Source organism: Nematolebias whitei, chromosome 3 (genome assembly GCF_014905685.2).
Source record: "Nematolebias whitei isolate Nwh7 chromosome 3, NemWhi1, whole genome shotgun sequence".
Classification (NCBI taxonomy): domain Eukaryota; kingdom Metazoa; phylum Chordata; class Actinopteri; order Cyprinodontiformes; family Rivulidae; genus Nematolebias; species Nematolebias whitei.
Window position 1 is genome coordinate 21,510,489 of NC_056500.1, and position 18,820 is coordinate 21,529,308.

General features: G+C 39.3%; 1 protein-coding gene across 1 annotated transcript in view; it reads left to right on the forward strand.

Moving 5' to 3' along the window:
- The window catches only part of faf1 (Fas (TNFRSF6) associated factor 1), a 64,870-nt gene that overhangs the window by 4,601 nt on the left and 41,449 nt on the right, over positions 1-18,820 (forward strand). Inside the window, exons 3-8 of the mRNA XM_037698098.1 lie at positions 731-777; positions 4,447-4,715; positions 5,139-5,230; positions 5,448-5,539; positions 12,926-13,031; positions 17,708-17,794. Coding sequence (XP_037554026.1) covers positions 731-777; positions 4,447-4,715; positions 5,139-5,230; positions 5,448-5,539; positions 12,926-13,031; positions 17,708-17,794 — 693 coding nt within the window. The remainder of the gene's footprint in view (positions 1-730; positions 778-4,446; positions 4,716-5,138; positions 5,231-5,447; positions 5,540-12,925; positions 13,032-17,707; positions 17,795-18,820) is intronic.

Sequence of the window (18,820 nt, forward strand, 5' to 3'; positions counted from 1 at the left end):
CTGATTGTAAACTATGCAAAGGGCCCACTGAGTGCCTGTAGTGATGATACAACATGGTGAAGTGTGAGGAGGACTACGTTCTGCTGAATGTATACATAACTGATGGCAATTAAACAAAACAATCTGCTATAAATATTATTACTTCATTGAAAGTTTAGGATTTAATATACATGTATATATGTATGTATGTATGTGTGAACTGTTAGTTTATTATTTTTTAATGTAATACATTTTGTTTTATTTTGTTCTGGTTGCTTTTGATCAAAACAGAATATTATATTTGAGTTTACTAATACATGTACAAACCTTATGTTGCTTGTAATGCAGCGTAGAATAGTAACTGTTCCAGAGAGAGTCAATCAGTTGTCCACCGAAACAAAAGCTCGCTGCAAAGCTGACAGTGGTTGTATTTCTCTTTTCATTTCTTTTTGTTCAGAATATTCCAGTTGTTACTTTTGTGGCACACAGTTTGTTAAAAAAAAAAGTCAGCAAATCTCAACTTTTCCTTGCCCTTATGAGAAGACAATGATTATTTGTGTTGTCTCTCTGCCTCTTCGAAACAAAATGTTTGAGTGTCGGTGCGTGTTCCGTGTGGTGTCATGTGAATGATTTTATTCTTTAGGTGCAGGCTGAGCTCTGTGCACTGCACAGATTTGGTAATTGTTACAATACATGAACAATACCGTGGCATTACTGATTATGGCTGAGTTTATTTCTGTTTTCACCACAGGCAGCCATCAATGGTGTGATACCACAGGAAAATGGAATCTTGCAAAGGTAATGATTCAATTTGCAACATATTTACTGTAAAATAGAGCAAATGTACAAATACCCCGTGATTCTTAAGTCCACTGTTGAGTTGATAAAATGTAAAATAGTTGCGCATCAACAAGGTGATTCCCAAAGAGTTAAAAAGTGACATTTCTTGACATTTTTTGCAGGATCTTGTTAAAATTTTAAGTCTAGATAGTTCTCAACATAAGAACAAGTCTTGGGGATAAACAATATCTGAAATGAATGTCCTTAAAACTGAAAAGTTGCAAAGACCTAACTCAATACACAAACAAAACATTGCCCTTCAGCTGTTGGATCTGCTATGTTATATTTTTGACAAGTAGCTCTTTGGAAATCACCAATCAGTTGTTGGTGGGAGTTTTTTTGGAATGTGAACAAATTTAGATTTTGGGACAGATTGCTGACAAGAAAACGCAAAGTTTTTATAAGAACAGTTTTTTTTTTTTTTTGCCAAGCCGTTTGTGTGTAGACACAATACTAGCATTTGAGTGTAGGTGTCCGTTTTCTTCAAATGATCATTAGACCAACATTAGTTGGCTTAATAAACAAAAGTAACTCCTTTAACACGGAGTAGGTTCAAATGAGATTGAACTGATGAGGAATAAAATGGAAAAATTTTAAAAGACCTTCAAAAATACTGGAAAAGTATTCATCAAGAAAAATAGAAACATTTTGAACATCAAAATCATATCAGGGATAGCTCAAGTATTTTGCACAGTGCTGTGGATTTGCAGGACAGATATGGTGAAGCAGCTTTTAGGAATTACAGTAACCCAAAATCTGACGGCTTTACTGAGAAGTAAAACGTGTGTTTGTGTAAAATGTGTTTGTATTGTGTTCATGGTCTTCCTCCCGTCATTCCAGCATGTTTGTTTTGTGGTGGTCAAAGTACGACTTGGGACAGTGACCTTGTTACAGTTAAGGACGAGAGGGAAAAAAGGCTGTTTAAATGCTAGAAGTTTTTCAATTTTCCAAGATGTTTGCTGCATATGCTTTGACCAGCAATGAGCAAACTCTGTCCTTCGTGACAAAAATACAGCCAGACACAAGTTGCGCTGTGTTGTACACTTTCTGGCCCCCAAAACAGTCACCACCAAAAAAAAAAAAAAAAAAGGTCACACGCTAATATTTCGTTGGACCACCTTTAGCTTTGACTACGGCATGCATTCGCTTACCTTGATGTGCCCTGAGGCTCGTACCTATTTGCTTAGTTAAATCCAGGTGGCAACTTTATTTTTGGCCAGGCAATGTATAAACCATGGTTCTTTTAAGACAGCAAAGAAAAATTTGGAACTCTATGCAGACATCAGAAAAAATAGAAATGGGTTATTTTTAAAATAACTATTCTTACAGTTTTTCACTATAGTAAAGTGCAATGTGTTGTCATCGTAGTATGTTTCTATACAATGACAAAATTGGTTCTCTGCATTTAACTCATCACACGTGAGATACACCCAGGTGGAGCAATGGGCAGCTATGTAACCATCTGGGGAGCAATTAGGGATTAGGTGTCTTGCTCAAGGACACCACAACATGCGGGCATGGTGGGGAGTTGAGCCTGTGACTTTCTGGTCCCAAGTTGGCTGCCCTACCTCTACAGTCTACACCATCTCGGCCCCCACTATTGCTTAAACACGTCACAAAACCTTCCTCCGTTTTCCCAAAACTCCAAATGAAAAACACTTCTCACGCTACATACACAACCTCAGATTTTCTTCATAAAACCCAAACTTTCACACCAAAACAGTTGCTCATATTCAATAAAATTGTTGACATTACTACACATCATTCACACTACAACAAAAGAACTGAAAACACTTTTTTCAGGGTGTGATGTTCTTTTTTTTTATTATGGAGCTACACCCCACACACACCCACCACAATTGTTGGGCAAAATCACGTTTTCGGCCACAGGACCTCATCGACATCGCAGACAATACTGTCCCTCTCTAGGCAATGTGGGAAAAATGCCCTGGCATGCTGGATCCAGCCTTGAAATGCCTCCACAGCCACGTCATCACAAGCCAGGTCCATAGCCCTGATTCTCTCTGGTGTAAGGTTGACGGTCATAGACCTTCTACCTCCATGACGAGAAAAACTCCTCTTTGGGGTTTAGGAAAGTTGAGTAGGGTGACAGAGAGACATTCAGAAATTGCTGGTTGATACTGAGCCACCCTCTGATCTGGTTGGTGCGTTCAGTATTGAATGAGCTGAGGACAGCATGCCGGTGGAAAAGCTCCTCAGAACACATGGCAGCACAAAGAGTGACGTTACCCCCACGTTGGCCAGGAACATAAACCATAGCTTTTTGGCCAGTGATGTTACGGCCTCGTCTCCTTCGTTTCATGAGGTTGAAGCCAGCCTCATCCAGGAAATCTACTCACGAGGTCTGTCCATAGAGTCCAACCGGAAAATCCTCTGTGAAAATGAAGTGTTTTCAGGTGTTCATAACTACAGTCAATACACTAGTACAGTATTGCACAGTAGTACTGTAGGCCACTGAGCAGCACGGTATGTGTGCCCACTGTACTTTGAACTGTGTACATGGATGTATACTTGCTTGCACTTACTCGTAACGTAGGTCTTTGATTCGACCTGGTTGTGTGCAAAGGGTACCCTATAGGTCTGCTTCACGTGCACCTGTTGGTGCTGGTGAATTCTGTCTATGGTGGTCAAGCTGGCATTGTCATTGTTCTCAAATTTGACATTGTAAGCAATGTCCCTCTCCTTAATTTCACAGAGTCTGATTGCGTTGTTCTCCCGGACCATAGCTACATGAGGGCTTCTTGCGCCAGAGTAAATATGGCAACCCACCTCCACATGGCATTCTTTTAACTCTAGAGAAACAAACATACATTTTACAGTACTGAATTGTGCATGCACTCTAGAAAAAAAAACATGCATTCAATAGAAACATCAATGGGCATGTTTCACAATCGATTTGTACAGCAGGGATAATGAGATGAAGCCTACTCCACTATTACTGTAGTGACCAGCACTGCATTACAGTACCTGTTGTAACCTCTGAACACCTACTGTATGTAATGGTGACCACTGAGAACCTACTCAAGCTCGGACTGACTCTTTGTCCTGCTTCAGTCATTAACATGGTCAACGACTGTTGCACTCATCTCATCCCTAATGATGGTGCGTGATCGTCTTGCTGCTCTCCCTTCTTGCCCCCGTCCTTGCCCCCCTCCTCTTTGACCTGCTCCTCTCCCTCCTCTGACTCAAACTCCTCTTCCTCTGTCTCTGTCCATTGTGGTAGTTTGGAGCCTTCAGCAAACTGTGCAGTCTGAACTGGCCTTTATAGATGTGGTCATATCAGTTGCAACAAGTGTCTTCAATTTTGAGTTGTTGTTTAATGAGTGAAGGCAGGTGTGTTCATTTTTGTTTTTTGCAACTTGTGTTTTAGTAAGACAAAATGTGTTTGGTGTTATGAGATAAGGAGGATGACATTTTGAGAAAATGTGTTCATGGTTTTGGCAAACGGACTCGTTTTTTTAAATGCGTTTAGGGATCTGGTCATTTGGTTTAGAGAATTGGGTTTTGTGTTTTAGCAATTGTGAAAAACTGTGTTTGATAAAGTGTGCTGTTTTTGTATAATATGAAGGATCTACAAATAGTGAACCCACTTTTCTCTCTGAGCAGTGGCTTTTCTAGTGAGGCGAGCCAGGCCACCATGCACGGACCCCACAGCCACTCTGAAGCAGGCGACGCAGACGCAGCAGCTGGAAGTGCAGTTCCTCCCCCCTCTTCATCATCTCCATCGTCTTCTCCTCTGCCGTCCTCGGCTTCAGTGTTTTGTCCAATTAACCCCTCCCGACACATTGTAGAGCGCCAGTCACGGATGCTAAACTTCATGGTGGAGTACCGGCAACGCTCTGTGGAGCTCGTGCTTGAAGAAAGCAGCACAATTAGTGAGCACCACCCACTCAGAAACAAATACATGTACTATGGTTTCTCTTAGAGAGAACACAACACTGAAACATTCTTTGCCCTAGTTGTTTTGTATATTTGGGCTGTAATGATCAAGGTATTTTTCAGCATTTATGTGCATTCAAAACAATTTTTGATATGAAAGATTGCAGTTGAATCTACTAATGTAATGCTCTTTGAAATGCAGCTGATTGGTTAATGGAAACATTTGGTAGGATTTAGCCCCAGCAAAATCAGATCAAAACAGTGAAAAATACTTTAAAATATTTGTCTGTTTTGTTAGATGGTTTATTGGAGATAAATGGAAGCAAGTCTAATAATTTTGCAGAATGATTTTAGTCTGTTCATGTGTTCATGTGATTCAGACTTTGTTTATTAATTTTTTTTTCTAATTAAACTCACAGGAGAAATCAAAGAATTCCTTCAGACAGAGCTTGGCATTCCAGCATCCAAAATGCAGCTGAAGGGATGGAAGAGCGGGGATGTCACTGATAGTGTGAGTTTTTAGGCTGTATTTTTAGCAAGGTAAAAACAACGATAAAGAAAAAATATTACATCAAACCAGTTATTCTGTTTATATTCCACAAGGTTGTTTTAAAATAGTACGTTAGCATAAGCATTTTTGTGTCCACACTGTGTTGAGCTCAAAGTCTCCACAAAGATAAGTTATTTAAAATTAATAGTGTTTTTCCTTTGTGTGTTTGTGTAATCAGACGGTGCTGAGATCTTTACACTTGCCCAAGAACAACAGCCTGTATGTCCTGACTCCAGACATCACACCTACTGCCAGCACCAGCAAAAACAGGTATCTATACTCAAACTGCCTTACTGGCCATTTCTTTTTTCTATAATTTATTCGTAAACTATCTTTTAATGCTGGTGCACATAAAAGATGAAATAAGTGGTAGATTTACATGCAATACATATTATTGATCACCAGGTGGAGATCTATGTTCATGAATAAAGCCTTCAGAAATAAGCAAATATCGCCGTTGATCTATTATGATACATTTAATCTGCTTTTGCACATTTATTCTTCACTTTCACTGTGACATTTAAAAAAAGAAGCATTTGCTGCCACAGTTTTTGTTTATGTAAATAATAATTTAATTTCCTCCTTTCTGTATAGTTGCCATATAACTTTTTTATTTTTCGCTGGACGTTGTCTCACAATTTAATCTTTAAATGTTACATAAAATGTCCACAAATACCTGTTTTTTTACTAGTTTCTAAATTACATAAGTCTGCCATTTTATTAATAATGCCTGCTAACAGAGGAGATTTGCAGAGAACACTTTGTCAGTGCTCAAGCCAGGTTTTATCCACCCAGAAATTGCTGCTGTCATTTTACTGGATGCATAACAGTATTAGCAGCCTTTCTCTGTAAAAGGTCAGCCAGCTAAGTGTAAAGCCACAGCATTAATCCAGCCAGAGGTGGCAGCTAAACACTAAACATATGCCAGCTTTTTTTTTATCAGTATGTGGTAAACATTATAAAAAAAATAACTTTTTTTTTTTTTTTAAATTACAATTGTTTTTAATAGTTGAATAATTCGTCTTATTTTTTTGGACTGATGTTAGACCAAAAAGGCCGCGAAAATCTTTTTGCTTGCAGCATGTTTTTAGTCCGATAGGTTTGAGGGGGTTGAGCTCATGTTTTGTGAGTCCGTAAATTATACTAATAACAACAAGAATGTTTTCGAACAAAAATATATTGTCAAAGTTTTTCAGTATTAAAATATTTCAAATTCAATTTGCATTCATTAAAAATCTTGTCGGTCGTCATTGTAAGTGACTGAGAATACGGTTTTGTTTAAGGAAGCTGTGATTTCCAGTTTTAACGAAAACGATGAGAACAGTTTTGTTTTGACAGTGTTTGTGTTCTGTTCAGTTTAACATTGGATTATAATAAAAATTGTTGTGTAGCTCTCATCCAAACAGCCATCCTCATGTCATCAGAAACCATGTGTAAGTCATTTGGCAGTTTGCCTCTTTGCCTGCTAGTTAGGCTAAGTGGTAGTTATATTGTGTTGGCAGCTAATGGCCCTCATCTCCCCAGTCTTCCCTCCCCTGCTCTCCACATCTTTTCACTCTCACACTAACTGCTGTGTCTTTTTAGCAGCACCGTTGCCATTTTTCCTAGTGTTATCGATATCATTTTGGGTGTCAAGAACTCATTATTCTGCGTCAGCTATTTTGGTGGCGGACAGTTGGAGCTGAAAGGGCCGGGTGGGCCTCTGTGTGCATGTATTTTCTTGTATGAGCGTGTGTGTTAGTGTGCATCTGTGTTGTATATGGTGACCCTGCTGTCATACAGGAAGAGGATAGGTGACAGAAAATGAGAGGAGCAGAACCTCCCGTAGAGAGACCAAGCAAGCTGTTAGCTTGGAGTAAAAATAAACTGTGCTCACACCATAAATCCACAGTATGCACACAATTAGTTTGCACTGTCTGCAGATTTGTTGCTGTGGACGGTGCTCGCTGTCTGCACAGGCTGGTAGGGAGGCACGTTATTAGTGCTGCAACAACTCAGTGCACTACTGTGTTGTGATAAACAGAATTAGCTGATATTTATTGCTGTTTTATGTTGCTTAAAATTCCTGCCATAAATAATAATCACTAATATGCTCTTCAAATGCTGACTATAAATTATAGTAACTTGTTTTTATAGTTTTTGGTGTTTTCTTCTGTTGTACTTGAAGTTGGGTCTGTCTTGCACATTATTTTTTATTACAAACATTAAACAAGATTACTGTTGGCCTTATTAAAAAACTTTATACTGTAGACCCTACTGATGTAAAGACCTTTAATGGTCCAGCAACGTGTCGTCAGATTATCCAGTTAATTCTTTCCCTCTTATTAAGAACTAAGATAATTGCAGAACTGTCCAGGTACACATTAGGTCAAAAACCTGATTTACCTTCTTTTTTTTTATCTGTATTTCTATAAGTTTAATGCTTAATCATGGTAATTGTTAGTAAATCTATTTAAATATAATTTCTAAATGTTGTCTGGCCTAATTTGTATATTTTCTGTCATTAAACTAATTTAAAAAGGTTTTCCAAACGCTTTCCTTTTGTACGCTCTTTTATTTCTATAACAGTGCTTACCAGGAGCCTATTTAAATCTTTAGGATAGTTACATAATACACTATAATAAAATAAAAAAAAACAGAGAAAGTATAATTACATTTTATAAATATCCCTTAAAGAAAGTGTCTTTGTTTTTTATCTATATATCTATTGTTTTTTTTAAGTTGTGAAACGAAAACTCTTAAAAAAAAACTTGCACTATTAATCCTGATTTTACCTGTGCTTTTGTTACAAATGATGTTAAATCTTTAAATGACACATTTTTAAGGTAAAAAAATAGATGCTTCTGAAAATGTACCACATTTTATTTAGAATTATTAAAATTCAAGTTAAAACTAGACATGTTTCTAATTTATTTTTAATCTTGATTTGCCTCAAAATGTTGCAGAGTTAAAATACACAAAATAATGATATTTATATCTGGCAATTACTTTATAAAGCTGGGCTCAGGAGGTATACACCTAAATTAAATTGACTGATTATATGGTGCTGCACTGTCATTATGGTTCACACTGAGCAAACTTCTCCTGGGTTGTTTTGTTTGATTAGAAATAAATCTAGAGGCTTTGGGAGATTTTCCTCTGAGCAATCCGTCTCAGGTAGTTATTTAGTTAGCGATGTGATGTGCAGGTAGTACTGCAGCGCAAGAGCATGGCCTGAAGAAGGCTATACTGATGACTCTCTGTGAACACAAGAGAGTGTTGAGGAGGAGCTAATCTCCTGCATAAATGATGAAGGCCTGATGAATATTTCAGTGGAGCCTGTTTCCTTTCTTGTTTATTCTCCACTCCAGCTCGCAGCAGGCATGTTTGCCAATGAAAGGTTATTTTAATTTGAACTCTCAAAGAAGTTTAAAATTGCACAAAAAGAGGTTTCATTAGTTTTTATGTCTGTGTTTTTCCCTTCTTTTTTTGTGGTAGCCTTTTGTTCACTCACCTGAACTATCCAAGATGCATAGAGCGTTAGTGAGACAGCTAGCTGGTTAGCAAAACAACCTTGATGGAAAGGATCCAAGAATTTGCATTTCTAATTAACTTTTGGACATTATGGCAGACCAAAGCAAAGCAGAGCCTGAGTGTTTTCGCATTTTTATGTTTTGTTGTGGATGCAAAGTGTGGAGGAGGTAAGCAGGCCTTGTGTGTGCTTCATGACCCCTCTCCTTAGACACAACCATCAGCGTGTACTCTCTTGGTCTGTGTGATTTCAACTGTTCTGAACCATTAAAGCATACCTTGCAGCAGCCAAGACATATCAGTGAGAGGTCTGGGAGAATGTGTTTGAACGTTTATAGGTGCTTGTCATAAAATTAGAATAATATGAAAAAGTTGATTTATTTCAGTAATTCGATTCAAAAAGTGAAACTTGTATATTATATTCATTCATTACACACAGACTGATATATTTCAAATGCTTATTTCTTTTAATGTTGATGATTATAACTGACAACTAATGAAAACCCCAAATTCAATATCTCAGAAAATTTGAATATTACTTAAGACCAATAAACAAAAAGGATTTTTATAAATGTTGGCCAACTGAAAAATATGAACATGAAAAGTATGAGCATGTACAGCACTCAATACTTAGTTGGGGCTCCTTTTGCCTGGATTACTGCAGCAATGCAGCGTGGCATGGAGTCGATCAGTCTGTGGCTCTGCTCAGGTATTATGAGAGCCCAGGTTGCTCTGATAGTGGCCTTCAGCTCCTCTGAATTGTTGGGTCTGGTGTGTTACATCTTCATCTTCATAATACCTCATAGATTTTTTATGGGGTTAAGGTCGGGAGAGTTTGCTGGCCAATTAAGAACATTGTCCTTAAACAAGGTACTGGTAGCTTTGGCACTGTGTGCAGGTGCCAAGTCCTGTTGGAAAATGAAATCTGCATCTCCATAAAGTTGGTAAGCAACAGGAAGCATGAAGTGCTCTAAAACTTCCTGGTAGACGGTTGCGTTGACCTTAGACCTCAGAAAACACAGTGGATCAACAGCAGCAGATGACATTGCACCCCAAACCATCACTGACTGTGGAAACTTGACACTGGACCTCAAACAACGTGGATTCTGTGCCTCTCCTCTCTTCCTCCAGACTCTGCGACCTTTATTTCCAAAGGAAATGCAAAATTTACTTTCAAAGAACATCACTTTGGACCACTCAGCAGCAGTCCAGTCCCTTTTGTCTTTATATCAGGCAAGATGCTTCTGACGCTGGCTCTTGTTCAAGAGTGGCTTGACACAAGGAATGTGACAGCTGAAACCCGTGTCTTGCATACGTCTGTGCGTGGTGGTTCTTGAAGCACTGACTCCAGCTGTGTTCCACTCATTGTGAATCTCCCCCACATTTTGGAATGGGTTTTAGTTCACCATCCTCTCCAGGGTGCAGTTATCCCTATTGCTTGTACACTTTTTTTCCTACCACATCGTTTCCTTCCCTTAGCATCTCTATTGATGTGCTTGGACACAGAGCTCTGTGAACAGCCAGCCTCTTTAGCAATGACCTTTTGTGTCTTGCCCTCCTTGTGCAAGATGTCAGTGGTCGTCTTTTGGACAACTGTCAAGTCAGCAGTCTTCCCCATGATTGTGTAGTGTACAGAACTAGACTGAGAGACCATTTAAAGGCCTTTGCATAACTGTGTATAAATAAAGGTTAAAAAAAAAAAAAAAAAAGAAAACAATTGCTGGTGTTTTGAGTTAATTAGCTGATGAGAGTGTGGCACCAGGTGTTTTCAACACTGAACCTTTTCACAATATTCTAATTTTCTGAGATACTGAATTTGGGTTTTTTATTAGTTGTCAGTTATAATCATCAACATTAAAAGAAATAAACATTTCAAAAATATCAGTCTGTGTGTAACGAATGAATATAATATACAAGTTTCACTTTTAGAATGGAATTACTGAAATAAATCAACTTTTTCATGATATTCTAATTTTATGACCAGCACCTGTATATGCGTATTTTTGTTATTCAAGCACACGTCACATTGTGTGCATGCATGTGCATCTCGGTGTCTGGCAATACTAGTTTAATAAGGTCTAGAGTCTGCTCTGTGCCATGGGGAGTCGTCGCTGAGGCGACGAGCTTACTTCAGAATGAAGCCAATCTGTTTAGCCTGCTCTTCTCCCCTCGCAGAATGCTCAGTTTTGGCTGTCCATAAAGTTAAATGGCATTTTCCTCTCTGCACCCTCATGACCTGTCAAGTGCCTCCACAGATGTTGAAGGGCGACCTAGATGTCACTGAATGAGTAAGGAAAAGACCTCTGATGGCAGAGGCAAACACAGACACATTGGTCTTTCAACCCTGCTCTGCCTGACGGGCCTGCTTCAGTCAAGACGGCAGCTTTAAGAGCATCAGGGGTAAAAGCAGCCCAGACAAAGGAATACTGGGCTTGAAACATGCTTATTCTGTTTATGTACGAACCAGCAGGCCTCTTTAGACAGATGGCAAATAACATGAAATGACTCATTATGAATGACAGAGATTTTATTTATTTTCCCACAGGATGGATTTGATATTTTAAATAGCTATATTCTACTGAGCATGATCATAGAGCTGATTTTTCAAAGTAAATCTTGAAGAAAACTTCCTACGTGTGCAACAAAGGTTTTATCAGTCTGCCATAAATGACTGATGAGATGTTCCTTCTTTGCTTGGAAGGACAGAGTAACACTTCCACTCAGTTTACCCTCCATCTCTGCCTATTTAGGAGTTTAGCTGCCTGCCAGCAGCAGCTCGGGACCGTGTCCAAACATAATCATGATATTAGCTAGATCCTTATTTATGTGTCCCTACCCCTTCCATTTCTCCTCTCTTTCTCAAACACACACCCATCATTTTCACCCTTCTGCTCAGCCCCTATATTATGCATTCGTTCTTCGCACTCCACACATTTCCAATCTTCTCCAGTTAGCTACAACAAACATTACATTTACATATTGATTTCGTAGTTTTAGTCAATGTAAATATGCTGTCATTACAGTAAATTTGAGCTTCTGTTAACATAAGCTCGTCCAGATCTGCACAGATTAAGGGTGTGATTGCATAATTAATGTGTGTGCTACATATTAATTCCCTTATCCCTCGCTTTCCCTCAACTCTTCCTCCTCTCCTTGGTTTCTGAGCCCTGATTAAGTGCCTGTTTCGGCCTTTAAGCCTCCCATTGCTATTCACCCTCACAGACAAGAGCGTTTGCTCAAAACGCTACTTAACCTCACAGCTTATTGTAAATGAAGCTTCCAAAAGTTGAACCCCCCCCCCACCTTCTCTTCTGTGTCCTTTACTTTTATTATTGAAACTGGCAAAAAGATTCTCTAAGCAAAATGAAGTTGGAGAGAAACAATTGTAGCATGCACAAGGAGGAGCACATTAGCAACATTATGACCCTCTAACTACATCATCAAAGGGTCTCTGGCTCAGTTTATTGTACAGTTGGCTCCTTTGGTATTTTTAAGATGTTGCTATCTGACAACTGTTGTGGCAGTTTTTGACTTTGTTGACTGACACTGACTTCATTTACAACAGGGAGGTGTTGATGCTTTCAGAAAATAAGAACATTTTATAAGTTTGCTGAAGTTCTGCGTCTATTTGCCAGAGTAAATGCGCAGTCATTTTTATTTAGCTGTAACCTCACCAAATCATTTGAAGGTGTTAAGTTTATTTAATTCTATTTTAGTGGGTTTTTTTTTACAGTAAAATCAGGTTTTGAGGCATCTTTTTGATTCTGTACGTAATTACTAAAGGTTCTCGGGGGGTTTGCTTTTTAAAAGTGTCTGTTGGCCATATTGCAGACTGATGGGCTCCATGCTGTTACTGTGCAGGTGGTCATAGTTGTGAAAGCCTGCTCAGTTGCACATCACTCTGAGCAGGCTTGTTAAGACACAACCCCTAAAGTGGGTGACTAGCCCCTCGAGGAGGCACCCACTTCGCTGTGGGCCAGCAGGCTACCACATATTGACAAGTCTCAGCTTGCCTTATCCTTGACTCAGAGATGTTTCTTACTTTTTCTTTGCATCATTATTCTATGTAGTCTCCAATATTTTTTTTAATGAGTGTTAATTCCTATTACGGGTACTACAGTTTTCATTTCTTCTCCTTTCATTTAGTGCACTTCAAGAGTCCCTAAACCAGAACTTCTTACTGGTCATTAGCCACCGTGAGGCTCAGAGGGACTACAACCTCAACTTTCCTGGCTCCAGGACCATACAGGAGGTAAGACACCAGATTAGCATTTAGATACAGATGGTAAAAGACATAAGAGAGTCTCTTGGTATGCTCAAACACACAAAGAACGTCTCTGTAATGCACCCACAGGCTCTTACCTACAAAATATTATTGTACCTGATTCTCATTTCGGCAAAACACAGCTTTCCTTCTATTTGCCAAACATTGCTAGTCTATCTCAGCCATCGATTCATTATTCATCACAAATGATCACATTTCAGAGCACATAATTACTCTAACAGCTGCGGTCGTGTACAGCCCCCTCTTTTTCTTCCCACTCCCCTTACCCTGTGTCTTTTTCCCCTCTCCCTTCATTTTTGCAGAGCTCTTGAGAAGAGAGAGAGAGAGAGAGGCACTTTAAATGACTGAACATTGTTTGATCAAGGCATGCAGGAGCACTAGAAAAGTCTATTCACATCTCTCATCTGAAACTAAACAGTAGATTTGGCAGCCTATGAAATATTAATCTTTGCTCATCCTGGGCCCTTCGTGAGGGCAGAATACTTTTCTATGCACTGGTTATTCCTAAGAATTGAATAAAGGTTAAGCAGCATGAAAAAAATGAGCGTGTGCTTGCTTATCTATGCAGAGTTATTGTGCATGTGTGTTAGTGTTTGTGAGTTCAAACTAGACAAACATGCATTACTGCCCCTTGCTGCCCTGGTTGAACCCCACCTGCAGAGACCTGAGCAGGGGTCGTGCATATTTTATAAAACACAACCCACTGTCCTATTTTAAGAAATGATCTCCACACAAAGAGGTGGGACTGAGACGTTCCTAAAAGCTGTCTTTCCTCTGATTATCTAAAGGGATACTCTATTTAAAAGTGGTTTGGGTAGAAGATAGAGAGCCATGAAAACTTCTTGAGAATTAAATAATTTTCACCAAATATATCAAGGTGGAAACATTTTTCTTTGATTTAGGTGTTGATATTTTTCAGCTGTACCTAAAGAATTACAATTTAGTTTTACTAAAGACTTCCAATGTACTCTAAAGAAATAAGATCTTGTTTATTTGCAGTCACTGTAGTGAATTCATGAGTCCTCTGTACGGGTGAACTATATTAATAATGATCATACTGGTACTAGCAGAGCTTGTAATGGTGCTAATTGAACAGATTAGTAGAGCTAGCATCTGAACTGGAGGCGGTCGGCCTTCCCTGGACATCCTTCTCTCGCACGCTCTCCATTTTTTCCCTTTCTTCGTCAAATCTTTTTTCCTCACTCTGTTCTCAGGCAGATGGTTTTGATGAGCACCCACTGTGAACCTTAAGTGTTTCTGCTGGGATTACAAACACTGGGGAATGGCCCCTGTGGTGTGGGAGGGGGGGAATTGTGGTCACAGAAAAGAGGCAAAAAACTGTTAGCTTGGTGGGGGTGTTGCAAGAGGCAATGGGGGACGGAGAAGGGACAATGTGGGCTTAAACAGGCCTCCATGTCAGTCTTTTCCTTGCACATGTTTGTCTTTAGACATCTGAAGGCTCCCTGCTGTGAAAATGAGACCTAGAACCTGCAAATATCAAATCTTTTGACCGTGTAGGGACAGTCTCAAAAGTGCTGTTGACAGCCACAAATGTATAAGTATTTATTAAAGGGAGTTAGATAATATTTTAGGTCAATCATAATGAAGTTGACTTGCTTATGGTAAATAGGAAAATATTAGTTTGTGACAGTTCTGACTGAAAAATAATAAAAGTAGTGACCTGCAGTCACGTCGCTGACGGTTATACAAGGATAAGAGATGAGGATAAGACAAGTAAGAGATAAGTACCATCATGTTCGGCCTCATTGCTCAAACTTTGTCCACTTACACGTAAGGACTCCATCTTTATCTCGACCAACTGATGGGTTTTGCTTTTGCAGAGGAACTAGGATAGAGTTTTGTCTTTTTTGTTTGTTTTGTTTTTTATTTGGCTTTACGTTCCTGCTTTGCCTTCTGGCTCTCGGGGAACTACCCTTACCCCTCCTTTTCTCCCAGCATTCCTCCTCCTTTTTTCTCCTCTAGAACTCAGGACTGTGTAGCCTCTGATTGGCATAACCAGACAAGAGTTTGGGGGTACGTTGCTGGCTAGCTTCTAAGCTAAGCTGGAGAGCAAATGTTTGCCAGGGAAGTATGAGTTAGAATAGGGGATGGCTGCTGGGTCCTGGGTTGTCCGTGACTAGACCAGTCGTCGTGGGGATTTCTCTCATCGACTACCCCCCAACACACCCACCAGGGCTGGGCCTGGGCCCCATCGCTCCTCTGCATCTGGGAGACAGAGACCAAATGTAGACAGAGGCTATAGAACTGAGAAAAAGAAAGCTGGATGAAAAACAAAATGAAAAAAGGCATCTGGTGCTTAGAGGAGATGAAGAGAAAGAACAAGAGAGAGAAAGCTTGTGACTGTTTAATAGAAACCTTTCCTTCTCTTTGATTTGCTTCCAGACAGGGATTATAGGCAATTGGCATTTACAATGATTGGATCATTAATTTTCTGTGAGTCGTATTGGCCAACAGCTCAGCATCGCCGCCAGTCTCCTTAATGTAGATAATTGACTCATACACCCATCTCATATAAAAATGTTTTACTACAAACAAATTGGCTATATGCATTTATTGGGTGTTGATAGAAATATTTTTAGCTTCTGTATGTGCGAGTCCATTCTTCATTTAAAAAAAAAGCTTTCTTATGCCACTATTCTTTCACCATTTCTACTTTCTCCCAGTGACATTTAAGGATTTTCTAATTGTTCTTCCATGTTTAATGTCTAGTTTGTAATAGTCATTTGAGAATGGCAATTAATTTTTTTAAAATTTATAGTTGAGGATGACATTTTATTGTATAATTGGTTACAATCACTCACATGATCGTTGCGGTAGACAGGGGGCAGCATTGGACAGTGTGAAGGTTGTATCAAAAAGCATCTACCAAGAGAAGTTAAGACTAGATTTGTGTCAACCTGCTCTTGAGTGTATATATTTTTCTTGTTCCAAATACTTTTTTTTTTACACTTTGCCGTCATATGGTTTCATCAAATTCCCCTAATTGTTCCATATTTTTCATGCGTCAAGAGACAACTGAATGACTTCATGCATATTCTAGCTGTGTGTTTTCAGGTGGGCACACCGGCTGTTTAGTTGTTTTCTTTCTGCGGTGGGATCAGCTTGTCCTCTCTGCCAGATGTCTTTCACTGTCTGTCTCTGCTCCACTCGCGCACCACCTCTCACCTTCACTCTCTCTGCGGTGGGCGTTAGTTTGTTGTTTCTCTGCTGCTGCTTTAACCTCTGACTGCAGCTTCTTCATTACTAGTGTTTATGCCTTTCCTTTCTTCCCTTTTCCCCCTTTATTCATCGGCTGGCCAGCCGGTCAGTCAAATCCCTGTAGTCTGGCTGGTCAAACATAGATATTACACTCTGTAATAACACTGGCCACCCGCTTTGACCTCAGCCTGCTATCTTGGCCAAAGCTTCTCTTCATAAGGAAAGACACTGAGCTATGTGATGTGGGATTTACAAGAGAGGAGCAAAGAATGGACTGTGCCACTCATTTATCATTGTTCTTTTAGTGTTTTTTTTTTCTTCTCCCTGCTTGTTTGTATTGTAAATTGCTTTGCTCTGAGAGGCCCAGCACAAATATAATATCATTTCTCTAAGAGTCTGATAACTTGGATAAAATATTTACTCTTCTCAATAAAAATAAATAAAATATTTGGATTTAATTACATCACAGCCAAGTGCATACAGTATTTTCACGAGCAGAGTACATTATCATGATGATGTCCAAGCAGCCAGACAAAGTTTGCCCAGCAAATTATTACAGTTTGGTGTTTTTCAGAGTCTTCCTCGGTCTAGCTTTGTAGTTTGTAGCATTCTTTTAAGTTTCCACGTCTGTGAGCAGCAGTCCTGAATATGTTCACGGATCCATCTCTCCTCAGTGCATTTTACAAAGACAGAATTTGTCCTGTTTATGGAAGGATCTTTGCTCCACAATACATAGTTTTTTCTGCGTCAATGTCCCGCCCCACAGGCCTGAATGGCAGAATTCTGCTGAACAAATGCTCTAAAATCCACCACCATCATCAGCATTCAGACGCTGACGAGCCTTTGATCAGCTTCAACTGACGCACATTAGGCTGGCGTTAGGGCTTTAAACCAACAACCCACTGGAGGGTGTAATGCGGCGCTCAGCGGGGACAGGCGCTGCTGGTCGCTAACAGTTTAAAACCAACAAAAGTTAACAGGTGATGTAGATACAGCGACTGCACATGAATGGAGGAAGAGAAATACTGTTCATTTCAGAGTGTGGGGTTGTTGTTGCTGGGAATTAGCTGTGGCATCTGAGGAATGCTGTTAACACTGGTTGTCTCTCTTTTTTTTTTGTGCGTCTCGTCCATCCTTTTCACTTGTGCCCCTCTTCATTCTGCGCCTCCTCCCAAATTTTTCCACAAGCCTCCTAATTGAGGATAGCTGTGAATATTTACAGTCTAAAACATTGATTTACTGTATTAAAGCATTTAAAAGAGACATATCCTAATCCTAATCATACAACAGCTGTTTTATTTTTTACACAAATAAGTAAAGACAAATATGATCCCTCTAGTTAAGGATTGGTGCGATTTGTCTTTTTAACTGATTTTTAGAGTTTTTCAGTGCTTAACTAACTCCGACTTCACTTTTTTTCTCAGGTGAAGAGAAACGTTTCAGACTTGACCAACATCCCCGTCCGGTATCAGCAGTGGGAGGGATGGCCTGCATCAGCATCTGATGATTCTGTAAGTGACACAAACGAGCTTTAAGCACTCGAAAGTTCATACCCGGATTTAAATTTGTAATCAATATATTCTCACTTTGCACTATAATTACATTCTAAATGTGGGTAATCATTCTTTAATGGAACACTATAAACCTAATCAACATTTAAAAACTTGGCTCCAATAATTAACATTTTTGATGAACGTTATGGTGGAAACTGTTCCACACCCTCTGAAGACCTTCTGTCAGGAGCTCAAGAGTAAGATGTTGAAGCTAATTAAGATGTCAAAGATTGTTCCCATCCTGCGTCCTCTATTTGTGGACATTAAAGCTCACATCATTGAGTCCCGCTGACCTCTCCGTCCTACGATTGCTCTTCCCAGCCATTCAGTCAAACTTATCAGAGGCCGCCCTCATACAGAACCTTGAAGAACCTCTGACCTCTTTTGTCTCACCCCTTCTTTGACAGCATATGTGTTCCCATGCTGATTGTTTGAGATGGTTTATCATGCCACATTGAGAAGCTGCTGGGCACACATTCTTGTGTTAACCTCAAGCTAATGTTTTTCTTTTAGATCTATGCAACTAGTGTTTGTTTAGGGTATTGGTGGTACTGGTGACTGTTTTTAAATCCATACTTTGTCACTTGTGTCCTGTGCCAGAACTGACTATAATGCTGATGGACAGTTGTTATTAATATGAATGAGCTCTTTTATTTCTACAGTTAATACCAGGAATACAGTCTATTATGTCTGTTGCCTGTTTATATATTTTTTTTTTCAAAGATGAAATGTGAGCAATTAATAATTGCACTTGACTTGAGGTTAAGCTTTTTAGGCTTAACAGTAAAAGCAAATACATAAGACCCATTAGTGTGCATAAATAGGATGAGGATTAAATCATATGCAACTGTTGACATATGGAAAACTTTGCCTAATTTTTTTGTTGCAACACATTGTAAAGGCAGTAACAAACTATAATGCTGCAATAGAAATGTACCATTGTTTGCACTGTTTTTATTGAATTACACTTATGTGATCAGCAAA